This window comes from Phoenix dactylifera, chromosome 3 (assembly GCF_051530095.1).
Source record: "Phoenix dactylifera cultivar Ajwa chromosome 3, Ajwa_hap1_PhDact_Kaust_v1.1, whole genome shotgun sequence".
Taxonomy (NCBI): Eukaryota; Viridiplantae; Streptophyta; class Magnoliopsida; order Arecales; family Arecaceae; genus Phoenix; species Phoenix dactylifera.
In genome coordinates this window covers 9,961,006-9,982,010 of record NC_143192.1, presented here as the reverse complement: position 1 = coordinate 9,982,010, position 21,005 = coordinate 9,961,006, and the positions used below count along the sequence as shown (strand labels likewise).

The following is a 21,005-nucleotide window of genomic DNA, read 5'->3' as shown; positions in this document are numbered from 1 at the left end:
CTTAAAGTAGAATTTGGTGTGCTCTACTCTGTTATGATAAAAGGAATTTTGCCAAAAGGTTCAAAGAGTTTTTTCTTTTTTTCAGTTTTAATTTCTTAATCTACATTTACTCAAATACCAACCTACTGTTGGGGATGAAAGCACTCACCCTTCGATCGTGCTATTTCCTTTTTTGGATCCAAATTGCGGAAAGACGAATCGAGAAGAAGTAGTAGAGAATAAATCAAACAATCACAAAAACAACAATTTTACGTAGTTCACCCCAATACGGGTTACGTCCACAGAGGCCACACACACAGATTCAAAATATATTCAGCAAGGGTTACAACAATTTCTCTTCTCTGTTGGAGATTGTACAACTAGGGCTTACAAGAGAGATCCAAACCTTCTAGGGTTACAAGAGAGATAGGACTCAAAACAAAACTCTCAACAACAACTTTAGGGTTCACAAAAGACCCCTATTTGTAGGTTTCCAACACATAAGAAAACTTTCCTACGAAACCCTAAGTCAAAAGCCCATCTTGCCACCATTTCAATCAATCTCGTGATCAGGAGTCGACTGGTCACTTTCAGGGGTCGACTCCTGATAAGTTCGAGTCGACTCGGAAATCCTCGAGTCGACTCGGAAATCCTCGAGTCGGCTCAAGGGATCGACACCGAAAAATAGCACGCTCTGTCTTCCTGAGAGAGTCGACTCCTTCAATCTTGGAGTCGACTCGAGCAGACCTCGAGCCGACTCCTGCAGGGCTGGAGTCAACTCCTGCAAGCAACTGAGGGGGTAACCACTTGTTTTTCTCTTCGTCATTCTTACTGACTGGATTAGATAACCCCTCCTCCTCCTCCCGCTCCTGCTGAGGTGCCGCTTCTCCTGCCAGCACCTGCACCACCACCAGATGGTTTCCTGGATTTATGGTGAGTGGTCACTTACTGCTTCCTTCTTTTTCCCTATTTTCCTTCTGAAGAAAAAGAAATGTGGCTTCCTTGTTTACGGTAGAACTGTGCACTAATTTGGCTTGCCCTTAAATTTTTTTCCCTCTTATAAGAGGGAGGCTTCACCATTCCACATGCTATATGATCTACTCCAACATTTCTTTCTTTTTTTTTTTGTGGCATGCCTTGTTACTACTTTCTTAGCATCTTTCCTTTCAATTTTAGGAAAATGTTATCTCAATGGACTCTTCTTATGCCAACTTGGATAAGTTCATAGCTCTCCGTCAAGGGCTGCTAAGATGGTGAGTAACGACGGGGACCATAGAACAGGACGTATCGGAATAAAAAAGATAGGTTCAATAATCTCCAGTATGCACCACAACTTAGGAATGCTGTGGGGAAGGCCCTTTGCATTCTCAAGTGCCTCTTCATGGTCCTGCAGTCCGTTGTTGTGCCGTGCATCCTTTGTAGGTACAGAATATTATCATGGCATGTTGCATGATCTATAATTTCCTAAGATGCAACCAGGGCAATGACAAAAATTTCAATATGAGGATAGATTATTTAGATGAGAATGCTGCGGATATTGAGGAGAGAGACGAGAGATGAAGAGGGACGACTCTGCATGGAATCATCATGCAAGAATAGGTTAGGGCTCAGCACATAACAGTCAAATAATATTTAATTAAATTTGTAATTTAATATAGTCTTACTGTTTTGTTTGACAAATATTATTTGCCGGCCACTGGGGCAACATGAAGGATATGGAACAAAAATCATATGCGGCGGGCACCAGAGAAAAAATATGGAGCAAACTTACATAGTTTGCCACAATTTCTTTAGTGCTTATCTTAAAGAAGAAACGGAAAAGTCATAGATTTTTTCTACTAACCGAGTTATTAGTCCCATGATAAAAAAAAAAAAGAAAATCACGGTACAAACTACATAACCAAGCAATACATATCAAGCAAATTAGTTATTTAGCAAGCCAATACATACATCTAGGTAAATCGATATATAGTTTCTGCAACGTGATGTTCACCAGTACACAGTAAATATTCAGATGATACATACTTAGCAAATTAGCCATCTAACAACCAAATATACATCTCCAAGCAAGTTAATACACAGGCAGAATATCATATTTACTAGTACATACTAAATGACCCGGGACACATAATTATCGACTTCCTGATATAGACTACAAGTTTATTTGATATACAACTAGCAATAATCTAATACACACCTCCAGATGAATCGATATACAGTTTTTATAATATATTTTTAATTAGTACATACTATATGGTCAGGTGATACACACCAAGCAAATTAATCATCTCTCAAGCCAATTCACATATCTAAATAAATCAATACATAGTTTTCAAAGCATAGTGCTCATCAGTATCAAACTATCAATACATAGTTTTCTAGCTTTGTTAACCTAAGAAATTATATGCATATCATTCCTTGGATTTCATTAACTTTTAGATGCAAAAATTCTAGAAAAAAGAGGAATTTGTAGGAGGAAAAAAAGGGACTCAGAAGGAGAAAGAAGACTTCATGGATGGGATAGATGGCTTGATAATGAAGAAGATAGATAGAAAGGTTGCACGAGGAAATAAAGATGCGGATGATCTCTCTCCATAGACGATCTCTCTTGGTGTGTGTAATTTTATTTTTTTTATTTTTTTTAAATTATGAAATTGACGGACTCTGTTAGTAAGAGTACTTCTAGCCCTATTTAACTTCTTGATTTCTTCTTTAATGTGAGCATTAAAAGAAACATGTCAAAATAAGAGCTCCATCCTATATTATATTCTATTGTGCCCGTCCCATATAAATTTTGTTTGAGGATATGGGGACAAGGTGCAGGCTACTGTACGTTGTGTTTGTTGGACTGCACCACCAGGTATCTATGACTCATCAGCAAAATGCCGGTAGCATGTCAAGGGCTTCTCGGGTGCCATTTACGAGAAGTGTTTGATACATCAGGAGGCTTTAGGGTCGTATGGTAATTACATTAATATCCGGCACTCGAAAGGTCCCCAAAATAAAGGTCAAGGAATGTGCTTGCAGTGGCATAGAGGTTGATTTTGATGTTCGTATCGCTGACTATGGATGCCTTCATCTCACGTTACTTCATCCTGTTTGCAGCAACTACCATCATTCGTACCCTTTTTTTTTTTTTTTTAACTTTGTTCCCTTCAAGGGACAAGACTTGATACTATCATGTCGCTGGATTTGCATAACTTATAATTATGGCCCTCTCTGGACCGCCGCTCCGATCTGGCCACATAATGCTTATGTTATATTTGATGTTTACTGTTTTATATTTTGAAGCAAGTTCCAGTCAAGCGCTGCCATGACATATTGATAATTGTCCCCAATCCAACCATGATATTGCTCCAGCAATTCGATGCACATTTTCTCCGATTGTCTTGTTGGCACTCCTGAAAATCCTGTGTACATCTAGGTAGCAACGTATAAGCTATGCATTGTATTATTACCATTATATGGTGGCACAAGCTCACTCACACTCGCTTTCTCCATCAAAACCCTTCCAATACAAAATATGGTTCTAACAGTTTCAGCATGACTTTCCAACAACATGCAGAGCATATCAAGCACAGTATCTTCCTGCTCAATCACTGGATGAAATTATTCTAGAACAACAAATTAATCACACAAACTATGCATAAGAATACAGAGAGCAGACGATAACGAATATGATCTCTCATAGACATTCACGATGGAACAAAGGGGATGATGCAGCTAATAAAGTCGGGACACTGTATGTACTTTACTGAGGCCGATAGTAACTGCCTTGTTGAGGGGGATAAGGACCTGGCACAGTGTATGGGGGCGGAGGATGCGAACCTGGTTGCTGTTGATGCGTGTTGTAGTATGGTCCGCGCCATCCGGGATATGCTGGTTGCCCATACTCCTGGCTGGGCGGCTGTTGAGGACGCTGGTAATGACTGCTGGGGGCATAGTATGGTGGCGGCTGGGGAGTAGCATAAGCAGGGTATGGCTGAGAATATCCAGGCCTCGGCTGCTCGCCAGATGGGTGATGGTATGATGGCTGAGGATGAGATGGAGGAGGAGCACTCTGTGGTTCTGGCTGTTGAGGAGCGTTTCTTTGTGAGCTCGGCTGCCCGGGCATAGGGTAGTTGTAGCCTGTTTTCCCATCAGCTCTGAAGTTGAGACCAGCAATCTGCCTCTGCACATCTTCAATCATTTCCCGGCATTGGATATTTCTGGTCATCACGAAATCACTGCACTGCTGCTTTATGCTTGTTATTGCATCCTGTTGCGCAGAACATGTTTGAAGATTAGTTCGTACTTTCGTAACAAAGCACATGTAAATTTACACTGGAGCATTACATAGTACAGAGACTTAATAAATCATCATCACCAACATGCTTCCAGTTATTGTGATGTAAAGTTACCAAGCACATGGAGCTCATGAACCATTATGTGATTATGGCAGATTGAGCAGAGATTCAATAAGAGAAATAGTGTAAAATTCACAAACCTGAAGAGTAACATAAAACTTCAATCCCTCGTTGATGTTTTCTTTGATTTCTCGATATTTTGCTATGGCGGCAGAGATCTGTTTGTAAGACTTCTCCCGAGCAACTGGAAATAAAATTTTCTGAATTAATATCAGTGAGGGGAGCATATAGATATATGAGCTATCAGGCATATAAAAGAATAGTCAACTTAAGCTTATGGAATAATTTATCTTAGAAGAATCCATAGCATAAGGCTTATGATGAACAGCTATAACCACTTAGCATGGACCACACACCAGGCTTCCACAAAAGTCAAAAGACTTCCACAAAAGAACTGGAACAAAGTCAAATAATTTATGTCAACTATCGAAAATATCAGAAACAAAAACTGGAATATGGGAAGCCTTCCACAAAAGTGTTATAATTGTAGTATTGTTAATACAAATATAATCACATTCCACCAGCTTTATACTCGAAAATAAACTAAGGATATCAGAAAGAAACAAGTCATGTCCACAAAAATTCTCCTACAAAAGCAATACCTCACATGAATAACAGAATTCAGTTAAAATCTACCTGTGATTGGTAATTCCAAAAGTAAATTTAAAAACCATGACATTCTTTCATGTAGCCAATTCATTGGAATCATAAATGATCGGTTGGACATTAACCAGCTATTTCAGCCACAGATTCCTGATATAACAATATACCATCAATTTACATGTATATGTAACCCAAGACTTAACTCACAGTAAATTAACTTAAAATAACATGCCAATAATAGCTAGACACAGTAAAATAGAAATTTATGTTTTCTTAATGAATAATTTTTAGGACTAATAAGAAAAACCAGAAATCTATGGATATGCACCTTCGTCATAATGATAAGATATCTACAGTTTCAATACCGAAAGAGCACAAACTTTGCACTAATTCAGGACAACCATTAAATAAATGAAAGATATAAAAGTCTATGAGAAGAAAGTTTAGTGAAAAAAACATGCATAATATAATATGTAGCCAGTCAGGCTTCGATTTTTCTTTAAAGAAATCCTTTATTGTCAGAGAATATGAGCAATTCTATACCCAAAGTGACCAGAAAAACAGATAAAAGATAGAACACCTTTGTAGTCTTCTAGATTGAATACAGAAGCAAATTCATCATTTTGTGCCTGCAGAAAAAATAAACATAGCTTCTTTTTAGGATGCACAGCTAAAATCATCATAAATGTAAATGATTCATGAAAGAGGAAGCACAATCATCATTTTCTGCATAAAGGCAGCAATTGGAATGTTAGGATTAGAACAACATTATACCATTATAGTGTTCAGTGGATTCTTGCAACAGCGAAAAGAAATAGAGATTGACTAGTCAGGAACATATAGAGGAATGAAGTAGGTTAAGTTCTGGGCCTAAAGTTAATCCCAGCAGACCTAGCTACCAAGCTTGGGCTTGCCCAGCAAACCTATAAGTTCTAACCAAAGGGGAGACTTTCTACAAGCCACTCCTATTCAGTGACAAATCCAATTAAAGCCGACTAAGATATTTTTCATTTTTATTGTGCATGAGTTGAACATCTGGATGTATTTAATGCAAACAGCTGGTAGGAGATTTACAGGCATTGAAGCTATGTTTGGTTGTTGAGAATGTTAGTTGAAAGAAAATTTTCTAATGTTTGGCATTAGAAAAAAATCAAAGGGCCACAATTTATCTATATAAATTGGTGAAGGCCCCTCATGGAAACAAATCTCAGGCGGGTGAGGTTTTGTGAGTTTTGTTAGGATAGATAATAGTCATTGCATTAATCATACTTGAAATTCACATTAGTTCATGGTGACCCTCACCATCAATGCCGGTTCTGACAAGTATCTTTGCAATTGCCTGCATTAAAACTTAGAATGTTGTCATGACTTGTGAAGCGGGGTAAGGATTTGAGAAAGAGGACTCAGGTAGCAGCAAGTGTGCTGTTGATAGATAGTTATCTGCTTATGCTGGGCAAGTCTAGAGGCTTAGGAACCACAAACAAAGGCTCAGACTAGTATCTGTCATAATAGTAGAAGTTTATATCTCTTTCTCTGTATGCGTATGTGTGCATGCATACTTTAGTTTGCATGCACAAATTTAGGCATGATGGTCTAGGTGATGTTGCCTATGCATCATGAGGCTTGTTTATTGCCTGAGCGGTCACCTAGGTGCCTAGGCACTGCCTGTGATAATAATTAATCAATTCAGATTAGTAATTGCATAAAAGGAAATATTCAACATCTGCTGTTCATTCATGACATTGATCGATTGATGGAAAAGAATGAGCTAATTCTTCAAGCAAACAAGTAGAAAACATAAATTGTTAGTCCCTCCGTTTTTTTCTCTTCCTGGCTTATTATTACCTTTCGAGTTCCAGGCCAATACCTAAGACCCAAACTTGGTTGAGCTTGATTAAAATGACAAGGAATAGTCTCAACAGAAATGCAATGAGAACATACTTCCACCCTTTCTTTTAAAAAGATTAATTGGTCAGTGTAGAAGCAACATTTTACTTGCAGTGATAGGATTTATCATTGACCAGCATTAATAATATTGTGACTGCTCCCAAGAGTTAAAACATAAGGCAAGTAGTGACTGCAAACTTAAATGACTCCCTATCTGAGAACAGGTGCAATTCCTGGCAAAAATCTAAAAAAATTGACTCACACGACGTATCATGAGATAATAATTTCACGATTCTAAAGAAGAAACAAGAAAATAGCCTACCTGAATTTGAAGCAATAATTGCTCCTGTGCCTCAATATTTTGAGCAATTTCTTCACAGATTTGGTCATACTTTGCTAGCTCCTTCTTGAAAAGATCCTCATGTGACCCGGTGCTTGTCATCAGTTTTGGTAGTATATCATCCTGCAATAAATGCAGAATGGTGAAATATGCATGAAGTTTAAGACATAGTGGACTTGTCAAATCTGATAGATATTGCAATTTTCTTTGGATATGTAAGAAAGCAAAGACCCTAGATACTTTGTACATAATAAAAAATAATAGCGTACTCAAATTATGATGTTATTAAATTGTCATTTCCCATTTTAACTGATGTTATAATGGTATCTCTTTTGCTTTTCAAACAAATTCTTTTAAAGGTTGAATTGAGCAAATAATTATTGCTTTTTCTGTCAGAATGATAATAATGGATCAGGAGGCTCTTGAGGGTTACTGTTACATCATATCTCTTATTTGCAAAAGTCTAGTATTTGACCAGGTCTCTTTTGAATAACAACAATGGCCAAAGCAAGATTTGCTAGTAACTTTATATACAGGTTATAGATTATAAACAAAGGTTTCAAATTCTAATCTTGTTTAGCACAATGTTGGTGGGTGACTAACATGGGGATAAACTAAGCAGTAGTTTTCAAGTGAGGGTTAAATGACTTTTAAAATCATTTAGATATTCAGATATTTAAGTTGACAATATAATTAATGGCTGAGATATCAAAATTGAAAGCTGACATAAGGACAATAAGATTAACCATGGTTTTCTAATTGGTTTTAACATTTAATTATTCAGGAAAAAGCACAGAAACATAGTCAATAAAATGGTCTAGAGACATAGAATGTTGAAATGAAACTGATGCAGGAGAGGCAGACCAGTCATTTCATATCAGCCCATTCTGGAGAGCCCATTTGATTAGTTCAAATTTAGTATCACAAGTGAAAGTCTTGTCATACAGTAATTATTAGCCATTAATAATGGGCAGTTGTTAAGCTTTTATTCTGTATCATAAATATGGAATATGTCTTTTAGGGTTTCTAGTCATTATTAATTACAATTCGTGCATGTGCCTCTTTACAGTTTATAAAGGCAATTGTTGTTTGTGCCTCATCGAAAGTACTCATGTATTAATTAAGGGATACAAAGAGTTATATGATGTCTATATAAACTGATATGGTAGACGATGAATGAAGAGCGAAGAAATAGTGTATTTGAGTTCGTTTCTTTGAATAGTGGTGGGTTCCACTTGATATCTCCCATTCCCCTACTATCTTCTCCGCTATTCCAAGTGCTTTCTTCCTCCTATGCTTTAGATAGTCATAGCATAGTAGTTGATATGTCAAGATATTATCACTTCAGTGGCCCATACTAATTAATATCGACATCTTGTTTGAAATGAAAATCATGGCTTTAACATTACATAGCAGGTAATAACAACCTAATAGTGTCATTATGTGACAAGTCATAATTTATTATATCATGATATTATTCTTCAAATTAATTTCTCACTCTTGGTTATTGTATGCATATCATTTTATTTCACAACAACAAAAAGGATGTCAACTACAATGGTCATTATAATACTTGTCCTGTGCAGTATTAGTGTGTAGGCTGCTTGCATGCATCTCAATTTGTTAGGAACAGTATCCATGAAATGGACAACTATGTTTAGTTTCAGGTTATGACAATGGTAATAGCCAATTCATTGGGATATAACAGGCAATAATTGAAAATAACAACATCATTCATAATCTATATTTAAATCATGTTATTTTGTATTTAAATAATATTATTATGGTCTGATTTATGGATAGTTTAATTTAAAATAATACTATATATTTCACATATAGTTTGACATGCTTTACAACCACTTCATAGCACTGTTCTAATAGTTATAATGTACATATGCGGTAGTGTGTTAATTGGCAATTCTCTATGTCAACCACAAGCCTTCACTACAAGATCCGCAATCTCGGTATCGGACCTTGTAATGGTACCATGCAGATACAGTGTTGGTATGCCTGATATGAGGGTCGGTTTGGCATACTGAGACTTAGTACACCCCCATACCAAGTCTCAGTTCGATACCGATACGGTACAATATGCCTGGTATAGGGTGGAACGTATTGGTATAGAAAACCTTGCTTCACTGCTTACTTACACAAAAGCAAGGAATTTAGTATCACATACCAGTGATGTGATACCCTAGCAATAGCATGGTAAGCATCAAGTTGTAATGTTTAGGGCCAGTGCTTGGCACACTTGGAATGCTTGGCATGGAAGCATGCCAAATACTGGCATGCAGCCAGCACCATGCTAGTGCCACACGCCAGAAAGAAATGGCATGGTACATATTGGGCCATGATGATTACCGCTTAAAGCCATGCATAGAAGTATCAATGTTTTGTCTTCTATTATTCTTATGTTTACTTATATATTCACCAAGCATGTAAAAGACACATCGAAGTATGCTGGTTTTCCAAATTAGGCAATCTTAAGGAACCAATATGACAGACAGGATGATAACATTATGATCTATAATGAAACTCACCTTTCTCTTCATCTCCTTTAACATGTCTTCAAGGCCTGCCCTCTGTGCACCCAAAATCTCTAATTGCCTCTGAGTAGACAAGCAGGTTGTTAGGGTAACAGTTAGCTCATGCATGACTACAGATAAAACTAAAGAAAAATCAAGAAAAACTTTATGACAAAAAGAGGAAAAAATAGTACTCATTTTCCTTGTTTTAGCCTGACATCTGATATCTCAACAGAACATAGAACAATAATAAAAGGTTAGGCAGCAAGAATGCATACAAGTATATTGTGAGAATGTTAATGAAGTTAAACGAACAGATTAAACACTGTAGCCTTATTTATGTTCAAGGCCTCATTTGTAAGTTCTTCAGCCCTGCCCAGATGAGATTCAGCACCAATTCACTCCCCTAGTAGTTGGCTGCCTTTAGACAGCTTTAAAAACACATGCTACTAGCTTATTGAGATAGTCACAACACACAAAAATAAAACACAAACAAAGAAATACACCTGGCAGCACAATTAATATGTTTAGCATCAATAAAAAATAGTACAAGTTATAATTGCAGTAAAAGTGAAAAATACATACATTCATTGAAGCCATTGCCACCTCTAAAACATACAAGCAAATGCAAACAAAGAATAACATTAGAATTCTATATTCTTATGTACTTGTTAAGTCATTATTAAATTAGGTGAAAGACACCAGATCTAAAGGTGCCTCCATTGCGCATAAAAGAAACAGCAAAAACTCAACGCACTGCACACTTTCGTACAACCCATATATAACATTCACATGTTACTAGAGCTCAAAGATATTACACTAATTCATACATGCAATAATGGAAAAAAGAGTATAACATGGTAAATTAAGGGATACAATAAAAAAAAAGAAGACAACAGCTAGTAATCGTTTTATGAAGTACTAATCTGATGATACAATCACCAAGAATCAGTTTACGAGATTATACAGATGAATAACTATGTCTCTTAATGTACTCTTAGAGACTCTACTACACAGAGAATGAGGGAGACAACCGAAAAATTTATCTTGCAAAAAGAAGTAAAAGACTTGTTATTCAAGTTAACAATTAATTTTAGAACAAAGAATTTTCAAAGTTCCATAGTTTGTTTGTATTGTTTTCTTTATAAAAAAAAAGACATATTTGATTGTGTTGGCAAGGTTCAACTGCGAATACATCATGACATGGAAAAGGTGAAGCATTGACGAAATTTTGTTGAACCACAAGGGTTCCAACTTCCAAGTAATCCAAACATGTTAGTCTTAGGAGAAACAAAACATGGAATACAGAAGGAAGAATACTCATCCTTGTTGCCTAAAACTTAAGTATGGAAGGCCTAGCATTTCTTACACATTCTGCCACAAGTCCCAATCCCATACAACAGCTAGACATTGCGCTAATCAACTGTGCATGTTTCATTTCAATTAAAACACCCTCATTTGGACAACAGAGCCTGTGTTACCCGGACACTCATGTCCAACTCTTAGAATCCATATTGGATACATGTCAAACACTATTTGTCAGATATTTTTGTTTGCAGCTTCTAGAAATTGGTAGAGTTGGATTGCCCCAACAATGAGTTTGATGCAGTATAATAATGTTTAAAAAGTGAGTTTTGTTCCTTCTTAGAGAATGGTCAAAAACATAGAAATTGAAACAAAATTCGCAAAGCATCATTTTGTATAATCCTTAAGATAATTAGTAAGTTTAAATTAGATTCATGCATAATTACCAAAGAATAATTTTTGATATTTTCTTTTATACAACAGACAAAGCATATTTGTTATAATTATTTTTCTATTACTCCCATGTGTCCTGCTTTGCCTCTAGCCAAGTCAGACATTTTGACATGTCTGAATCTGATTCTCATATGTGTCTATGTAACACCAACTAGAACCATTTGCAAACTGGTGTCATAACCAAAAAGTAATAACCTTTGCCTATAGTCTAATTATTATGCTCATCACAGCTTTATTTGAATGTTTTAGAGTCAAAACGTGATTTGAAAACTCTATCTTGGGTTGACAATTTTTTCTTGTTCATATCATACACATCATTCTCTGGTGATTCCAATACAGCATTATCCTTGCTTTGGACATAGAGGGAAAACTAGGTGGTTGACCCTAGAAACTAGAAAAGAGAATAATGAGCAGAACCAAACAATCATGAAAGAAACAAAAGACAAGAAATAACATTCTTTTGCAATTTGTGGTTTGAAATACACTCATAACAGATGACACTAAAGATTTACTTTTGGATAGGTTATATACCAAAAGAATGATTCCTACCTTTAGAAGATGTCACGATCATTGACAATTATCTACCACTTCAAGTGAAGACTCAGGAAAACTCTACTATAGATCCAAGGATCAAAGTAACATATTGTGTCAGCAAGAGCTAGGGAAGGGACAGGGGTGTATCTTTCATGCGAAAGAAGGATTCACCTTCTTTCGCATGAATCCACTGTTAGATCATCAGCTGCTTGCTTTGAGATCTGTGCTGATGGATGAATGACAAAGTTCGGAGTGCTATGAGATCTGTGCAGTGGGTGATCCTGCCGTGGTTTATCCAACTGTGGTTTCACGTGAAGGAAGAAGAATCCTTCTTTCGTGAAAGATACAACCCGATTCCGCTAGGGAATGGCATGATATGCATCGCATGCCATGTTGTAAAAGATACATTAGTTTGTATAAAGACTTCAACTAGACAGGGCCTGGCTGATCTGTAGACACGGTTTGAATGGATTGGTTGCTAACTAATCTATGAAGATGCATTTAGATATAAATGTTGATTGCTGTTTTCACATGTGCATTGCATGGTTTCAAGTGATTTATCATATAAACTAACATATAATCTCACTAATTGATGACGATGTACTCATTACGTGTATCCAGGTTTCAGGTGAGGCAGGCCCAAATGAATCCTTTTAAACAGTTGAAGCCACAACTTGAATGTTTTAAGAGCATATTACCAAGAATTATAATACTTCACACACTTGTATCTTGATTAGGCTAATTATAGAAGATGATTAAAGATCACAATACATGATGGTCACAAACTCCACATCACAAAACTCAGAAACAATAAAAGGATGAGGTCACTCATCCTTTACCAATTTTTCTTCCCTGAAATCTAATGGCCAAAACAAAGAATGCAATTGAATTACAAGCATATAAGAGATCTTAGCATTCCTCATCTATGAAACAAAGACCATATATAGTACAATAGTCCTTCTTTTATCTGTAGTTTTGTATTCAAACAGCTAATTTGTAAACAAAATTTATTCTCTTGAGCAATAAAGAACACATCCCAAGAATTTTCAACATTAGTTTTACCCAAAATATGAGGAACATGGGAATGTTTTTGATGAAGAAGATGACTCAATCCAGCCACTAAATCAAGGAGATTGACAATAGCCAAATACAATAATATTTAGAAATTTAAATTTTATCATAATTGTAATAAGTTCTGGAAGTCACAAGAATCCAAAATAGCACACTCATGGCATAAATCAAACACCAGATATAAATGGTCAAGCTTCATATACATAAAATGCTATATAAATTGCACAGACATTAGATTTTATCAATAAATTTTTTAAAAAATATTCAGATTCACTCTGCAATGCCCAAACTGCAGCAATCTTGTAGGTTCACCATGACCAATCCCCAATACAAAAACACATACACACATAAAAGGGGAAAAAAATCTTTAGTTCTTTTTTATGTTCTTTTTTAACTTAACTCTTTTCTCTTCATTCCCAAACTCTAAGCTTGACTTTTCCTTTTGGATTTCCCCCTCTGTTAAGTCTTCTCTTTTGGTAGTCTAAGGCAAATGCAAAAACAGATCTTGCCTAAAATCCATGTCTTCTAACTTTCACTTTTGACCAATGTTTAATTGGCCATGACTTCCAAACTTTTTAAAAATCAAAATAAGAGCACACCAAATCTAAACTATTAACAAATTATATACTCAAGACCACCAATGTGTGGAAATAAAAAAACATCCTCATTCAGGTAATTCAAAAACATATAATAAGCTCATTCCCACAACATAGAAATTCGTGGGATCTATTCAACCATCTCCAATAGACTAGGGTTAGCCATAAATTGTAAGTATCTTTTGATCATTAATAATAACCAAGGTTCGCTGTCTCGGTACTGGACCCAGTTGGTACGGTACGAAATTTTTTGGCATACCAAATGTCGATATGTCACCCGTACCCGTACCGGTACCGGTACCGAACCGGTATGGTATGGTACACTCCATACCGTCCGATTCGGGCCGGTATGGCATACCATGATAATAACACAGTATGAAAACCAAAATAATTCATCGCCAGAAATTTACATATATAAAAAAAGAGAGAATGAACATAAATGCATGTAAATAAAAATGATGAGATGAAGGAAAGATTAGCCTATATCTACCTGGTATATGGATGAGCAATTGTGAATATGGTGTAAGTCTTACAGCCTTACTTTTACAAATTTCAAACTATAATATTTTGTTGAACAGATGACAACATGCTCAATGTTTCAAGTTCAAGATAGTGTCAGACCAGGAAAGGTCTGCATGCATTAGAGGGGAAAGGGAATTTGGGGGGACTGGCAGCGCCCTGTGGGATTTTATTTTATTTTTTTTATGTGTGTGGGTGGGTGGGGGGGGGGGGGGGGGGTAAGGGAGTATAATGGAAGATAATTCAAGACAAGATCAACCAAGTCCTCACAATTTATCAAAGAAATTAATTCCTGCAATATTTCGTCAAATGGAAGGAAAGTGGAACATTTAAGAGAAAATTACCAAGCTTTGTTTGAGGGCTCCCACTATTGCATCTTCATTGCCATCCAAAGACATAATTGGCCTTGCAAGACTTGGAAGGGCTGATTCTATCTGCAATATATAATAAATTAAAAAAACAGATGCAAAGAAACAAACAAGAATAAAGACAAAACAAAACACAAACCAGAACTGGCATATACAAAACAAAATGCAGAAAGAAGCATAAAAAATAATTATACCCCTAGCAATAAGTAATCACATAAAGCTTCTAAAATAAAACAAAATGTTTCAAAGAAGAGTAGCTTCTTAGTGCTACAAAATGCCCAGGACTACAGGTTACATGCCAAGGAAGCAATTGATGGATTTGAACATTTAATATAAGATCAAAATTTTGAATCGAAAGTATTCAAAATTCAAACAATAAAAAAGTGAATTAGAAGAAAGATTAAAAAAAAAAAAAAACAGAGGATTTGGAAAACAAATGAACTTAAAATATGAGAAATAAGAGCATGATTCAAATTGGTATCAAGCAAAGTAACATAAGTTAACGGACCAAAAAGGTCGGATGTTAATCAAGATTTAATTAGTTGGAGAAATGCTTAAACTAAATGGGTAGAATAAATTATAAGGCATAATTAGGATCGAGAATTCAAGTTTCGATCAAAATGGACTGCTTTCAGCTAAGACCAAGTTGAAACTAGCTGATTTCAGGTTTCAATGGTTTCAGTCAATTTTGGCCCAAAGTAACTAGTTTTGGTGTAGATAGTCAGTTTCAGGCTTTCAGTCAGTTTCACACTCGGACTAACTGAAATTTTGTTTCTATTTATGGATCATTTCTCCATTTGATTAGGTATATTTAGCAAGTAGGATCAATTTTGGATTTTCATTTTATTTAAGAGAACAATTACATTGCAGTATTCTATATATGTATATTAAAGTGTTGGCAAAATGTTTTAAGGGCTCATATAACATAATAATAAGCAACCCTACTTTCTCTTCTTTTTTGGGTGAAGAGCTTGAAGAGATGCATGGTCTGCTACATAATTTTACCTTGGTGAAGGGCAGAAAGTCTTTCTTGTTCTTACCTTTGGCTTTCAATTTTTGCAAACATTATCTGGCTTCCGCCCCCTTTGTACTTTTTACTTTCTTCTGACTTGGCAGGATGTACTCGCGTTAGAGCTATATGAATTGCTGCTTTTTACCCCAAAAAAAACCATTATCTGGCTTTGCTTGTTGATAACATCTTAGTACCAGGTTCCTTTTTAGGTCTTAATATAGCATCGATTGTTAGTGATACACTAAAACTAAATCATTTTAAGCTGCCAGAATAGTCAATGCATTCGTTAAATATCACTAGATAGAAATGGAAACTAATATGAGTATCTATCCATACATACATATGAATCTATAGTATATGACTTCTCTGGCCTTGTCTTTATTTCTTCAGAATCCTTATAAATCTTACAAAGATATCGGTTGGGCTTGTCTTCCTATACTGTACAATAAGTTTGTATTCAGTTTATTTAGTGCTTCGTTAGTGAAACATGTACCAGATATCAACAATATCAATGTTGAAAGTTGAACCCATTTTGAAGAAAAATAAGAACAAAAGCTACAGACGTTGATCTCATACAATATTTTGCTCAACCTGAAATATAGCAGGAGGTGCTAAGCATCCAAGGAGGTCCCAGGTAAAATTATAAAGTATAAACTCCTCAGAGAAGTCTGCAGAGGTATCCAAAGCCATTTTTAGGGTATCTAAAATAAGCATCTAAGAAGTATCCTATCATATGTAACAGGTATCAGCATCTGAGACATATCAAATATGGACACAACATGCAATTTATAGTATCTCCTGCTTGCTAGATAATAGTGACTTCAAGGGACCAGCTGGACAAATCATCTTGAGTGGCTAACATGCTTTGAGTGAATAGTAATTCTCTAAATCATTTTCACTCTTACACCCTTACCTACCTGTGTCTAAGCATATTTGTGAACATAAGCTTGTTGTTCAACATATGACATGTCTTGCGAACAGAAAGCTGTCAATGTCTTTCATGTAAATTTTTCACAAGCTAGCAACATTTCTATAAAAATGAAAAAAATACATGCATATAAAGCAACTAACATACCGGCCTGCGATCGAGGATCGCCATAAGTGCAGCATTGTCTTTTACAGCTCGCTCAATCCTTATATCGCTGTCAGCAGCTTGCTTAAGATTTGCAGCAAACCTATTTAATCTATCCTGCAGGTTTTTTGTCAAGGTGCTGGACTGAGGTCTCGTCCACCGAGTCCCAAATTGGGTCCTAAATTGAGTATCCTCATTCGTTTCCTTTTGGAGTAGCTCTTCAGTCTGCACCAAAAGCTCTTGATTGACCCTTCTCAAATCCCTGATTTGCTGTAACTCCGCTTCCAGGCCAGAAGGGCCACCACTGATCTGTACAGCCTCAATATCCTCCTTAAGATCCATAGGCAAGCTGAAATTACCTTCCAGAGCTAGAATAGAATCAGGCAGATCCATATCCTTAAGTTTAACCCTTGTTATCTCACTTCCTTGCTGCAGCTTCTCTGCTTGGGTTCGGATAATATCATCAACCATCTCCGTGTACTTGGAAAGGGCCTTGGTGCTGCTGTCTGGGACGAGACCTGAGAACAACCTCTCCTTTTTAGCGTCTAAAACTTCACCCATTGGTGTAGGCTTGACAAGAGAGGCTCCTGGTAGAGCCGACAAGGAACCAGCAGCTGGGACCCGCATGAGATACACACGATCATTCTCTTTGGTGGCCCTCTCCAGGTTGCGGTTCATGTTGCTCTCCAATCTGGAGACAGCATCTATGAGAGGTTGAGCAACTCCCTTAGCAGACTTCTTTGCATCCGTGAGGGCACCTAATCCAATCTTTAGCCGAGCAATCTCCTCAGCAATCTCATCCTTTTCATGAAGCTCTAAGGAATATCTATAGCAAGCTTCTGCATAGAACTGGGATGCCTTCAATTGCACATGGGAGACCCATGTCCGGTCAAAGTGTTGGTTGAGTGGAGAAGCATTGATGGCTGCATACGCTTCCTCATAGTAGAGACCCACCTACAGCAGTCACCACACACCAAAAGGTTTCACGACATAATCTCAGAGATTGTAAAACTTCAGAAAGCACCATAAAAGTTGTGATTCCACTGAATCTCAGCTAAGTTACAAAATTGTTGAAACTAGGGGAAAAAAAAAGATATTAAGCCAGATTTTTAAGGAAAAGCATGATAGACTTGAACAAGGCGCAAGAATTCAAGAACTGCTTATAATAGTTGACGAATAATCGAAAAAAATCATTCATTCTGATTAAATCACCAAAAAGACTTCAAATAACTTAATATCCACCAAAACAGAGTGAAGTATGAAGCATATAGATGAAAGCATAAAATCTATATGACCTTCGTATAAACAGAACAATTCTGGGGCACAAATCCAATTTCTTAAAAAAATCATAGAACAATATCTTCAATTCTTAATCTCCAATTAATAAATCAATCAAGAATTCAAGATCGAGAGAGAGAGAGAGAGATCCGGCGCATACCTGCCGAGCGATCTTGGAGCAGAGCCCAGGAGGCTTCGCATCAGCAATAACCTTCTCATAGAAGCACTCCTGCGCCTGGGCGAGCATGATGCGCTCGAGCATCGACGCACACTCGGGCGACAAATCAAGCGTCGCCCCAGCGGCGACCGCCTTGGCGGCAGCCTGATCGCGGAGAAAGGCGAAGGTCCCCGCAGCAGCCTGGAATGAATTGCAGGCCTGCTTGAGCCCGGCGGGTGAGGACCGATCGGCGGAGAGGGCGATCTGGCTGTAGACGGCGGCGAGGTTGAAGAGGACGGCGGCCTTCTCGAGGTGGATGGAGGGAAGGGATACCTTCTTGTTGGGCTTAAAGGCGTCGTGCCAGGTGAAGAGGAGGGAGTGGACGTGGGAGCGGTCGGGGGAGATGGGGAAGCGGGGCTCGATAAGGGCGAGGGCGCGGAAGTAGTGCTGGAGGAGGTCGCGGCGGAGTTCCGGCGAGGGAGCGGCGGAGGAGGGGTTCTCGAGGTCGGAGCGCATCTGGCGGACGGCCTCGAGGTCGTCCTCGTTGGCCTGAGCCTCGCGCTCAGAGAAGGTGGTGGCGATGTACTGTCGCAGGGGGCGGTAGAGGTCCACCGCCGCCGTCTTCTTCTCGTGCACCGCCAACATCACGTTCACCACCGCCGGAGATGCCATCGCCGGTAGAAGGAATGGATCGGATCACCGGGAGCGAGGGTTTCTCTTTTCTTTTCTTTTTTTTTTCTCGGTCAAATCGACAGAAGGGGACGAGGGGGCATTTTACTTCAAGAGGAAGACGAAGAAAAGGGAAGGATTTTTCCGAACATTTGACGAGAAGACAGGGATAAGGAGTCGTGTTACGGTCGTATCCTGGCCGTCCATCTCTGATGTCCGTATGAACTATGTATATTTTGTGGGTCTCATTTGGGCCGGCCCTCTATTTAATGTTATTAGATGTCGCATCAGGATGGATTGATAGAGCTTATCAAAATCAAAAACAACTAAAAACTTGTTGAGGAATATATGGAGTTCTTGACATCTTTACTATGACAAACTTTTGAGTTCTAAACATTTATCATTAAAAATAAATAAGGCCTTGTTTGGGGAGCTTTTGGAGGGCCAAAAAGCACTTTCTGGCCCTCTAAAAGTACTTTTAGATAAAAAATGGTGTTTGGTAAAATTTTCGGAAAGCTGTTTCAGCTTTTGCGGGAAGCTGAAAACAGCTTTTAGGGAGAAGCTCCAATTTGGAGCTTTCTGAAAACGTTATTTTCAGCTTTGTCGGGAAACTGTTTTTGTACCAAAATACCCCATTTAAATCTCACTTTTTTCTCCCAAAACCCTCATCCTGCCTCTTCCTCTCTCACCCATCCACTTCCTCTCCCTCTCTATCTTCTTCTTCCTCTCAACGCCGCCGTCACTGTTCCTTCTTCCTCTTCTTTTTTTTTATTTTTTTTTTTTGTGTTGGGAGCTCGTGGTTGCCCATGGTGGCAGCCACCATACTGGCCACCACCCATGGCCGGCGACCCCTCTATATTTCAATGAAATAAAATAATAAATAAATAAATAAATAAATAAATAAAAAGAAAAATAATGAGTGAGTGGCAAATAATCTGATCTAAATAAATAAATAAATAAATAATATTAATAATTATTTAATCAATTTTATCACCTAGCTAGAAAATTTATTAGAGAGATAAATGGTTATTAGAAGGATGAAAAATTAATTTACACTAATAATTATAATATTTTATATATTTATTATTGTATTATACTATAAATATAATATTATATTACATTATATCATAATACATTGATATGTTATGTTAAATAATTTAATATTATATTAAATTATTATTCTATAATACATAATGTTATAGTATTATATTATAATAATATTATATTACATTATATTAATATTATACTATATTATATATTTATGTATTAATATATATCATATTTTATTATGCTCTGTTGTATAATACTGGTAATGTTCTTTATGATCATTTTGTCACACAAAAAATACTTTCTCAGTTTGTTTACCAAACACATGTTAAAGTGCCACAGCACTTTAGAAATGTAGTTACAAAACAGCAAACAGCTTTTTATAAACGCTCTGCTTTAGACAGCTCTACTTCCAAAAGCTCTACTACTAACAGGTCCCCCAAACAGGACCTAAATTGCCACCGAGGTGGTAGCTTAGTGAAACTGGGCCTTACTTCCAACCAAGTGGTTCCGAATTCGAAACACGCGGGCGTCGATTAAATTGTGAAGACCGGATACTCCTTGCTCAGACACGTGGTCTGGAAGGGCTTATTGGTCCGCTGGTAGCCTCGGTGGTGCTAGGTGTGACGTACTTACACGGAAGGTAACCGTATCGAAGCCCAGAGGGGTAACGAGCCGGGCCCACGAGTGGGGAGAGTATGAGTAAAACCGACCAGCGTGCCCAACACACGGTCATTTCTGCCCGCATCGAACATTCTCCTGGCGGGATAAAGGTCCAGTGAGCACTGCTACGCAAGGGTGGGCTTGTCTCTTCCTCCCCCTTCCCCTTTTTGTTTTAGCAATATATATATATATATATATATATATATATATATATATATATATATATATATAAAATTCTTGATGTGGTGTAACTATTTATAATATGCCGTACCGCACACGAGTGGACGAGAACATACCATATTATATCGGTTTGATATCAGTAACTGATATAAATGGTATACCATATTTGAAATGCCAAAAAAAATTCTGTTTCATACCGTACTGATACTATACTGTATGGCACCGGTACGGAGTCTGATACTAAAATGGCGAACCTTAATGATAATATTAGTTTAAATAATGGCGAAATAATTGCATGTAAACAGCTTAAAAGTCTAGCAAGAATAGCTATCATATAGCAA

At 37.2% G+C, this 21,005-nt stretch overlaps 1 protein-coding gene across 1 annotated transcript; it reads right to left on the bottom strand.

The window, feature by feature from the left end:
* Window positions 1-3,471: 3,471 nt before the first annotated feature.
* On the bottom strand, window positions 3,472-19,015 carry LOC103719274 (vacuolar-sorting protein BRO1-like). Its single transcript, XM_008808433.6, has 8 exons — window positions 18,109-19,015; window positions 16,674-17,624; window positions 14,563-14,652; window positions 9,756-9,824; window positions 7,198-7,338; window positions 5,569-5,617; window positions 4,466-4,569; window positions 3,472-4,237 (listed from the first exon to the last, which is right to left on the bottom strand). The coding sequence occupies exons 1-8, from the start codon at window positions 18,775-18,777 to the stop codon at window positions 3,731-3,733; spliced, it is 2,580 nt and encodes an 859-aa protein (XP_008806655.1). The 5' UTR covers window positions 18,778-19,015; the 3' UTR covers window positions 3,472-3,730.
* Between the last annotated feature and the right edge of the window lie 1,990 nt (window positions 19,016-21,005).

Excerpts from the sequence above, each read along its gene's own strand:
- LOC103719274 (XM_008808433.6), bottom strand. The coding sequence starts at position 18,777 with ATGGCATCTCCGGCGGTGGTGAACGTGATGTTGGCGGTGCACGAGAAG. Across the intron at positions 7,339-9,755 it reads TAAAGGAGATGAAGAGAAAG|GATGATATACTACCAAAACT; the intron begins GTGAGTTTCATT and ends CATTTATTGCAG. Across the intron at positions 4,238-4,465 it reads AGTTTTATGTTACTCTTCAG|GATGCAATAACAAGCATAAA; the intron begins GTTTGTGAATTT and ends TCTGCGCAACAG.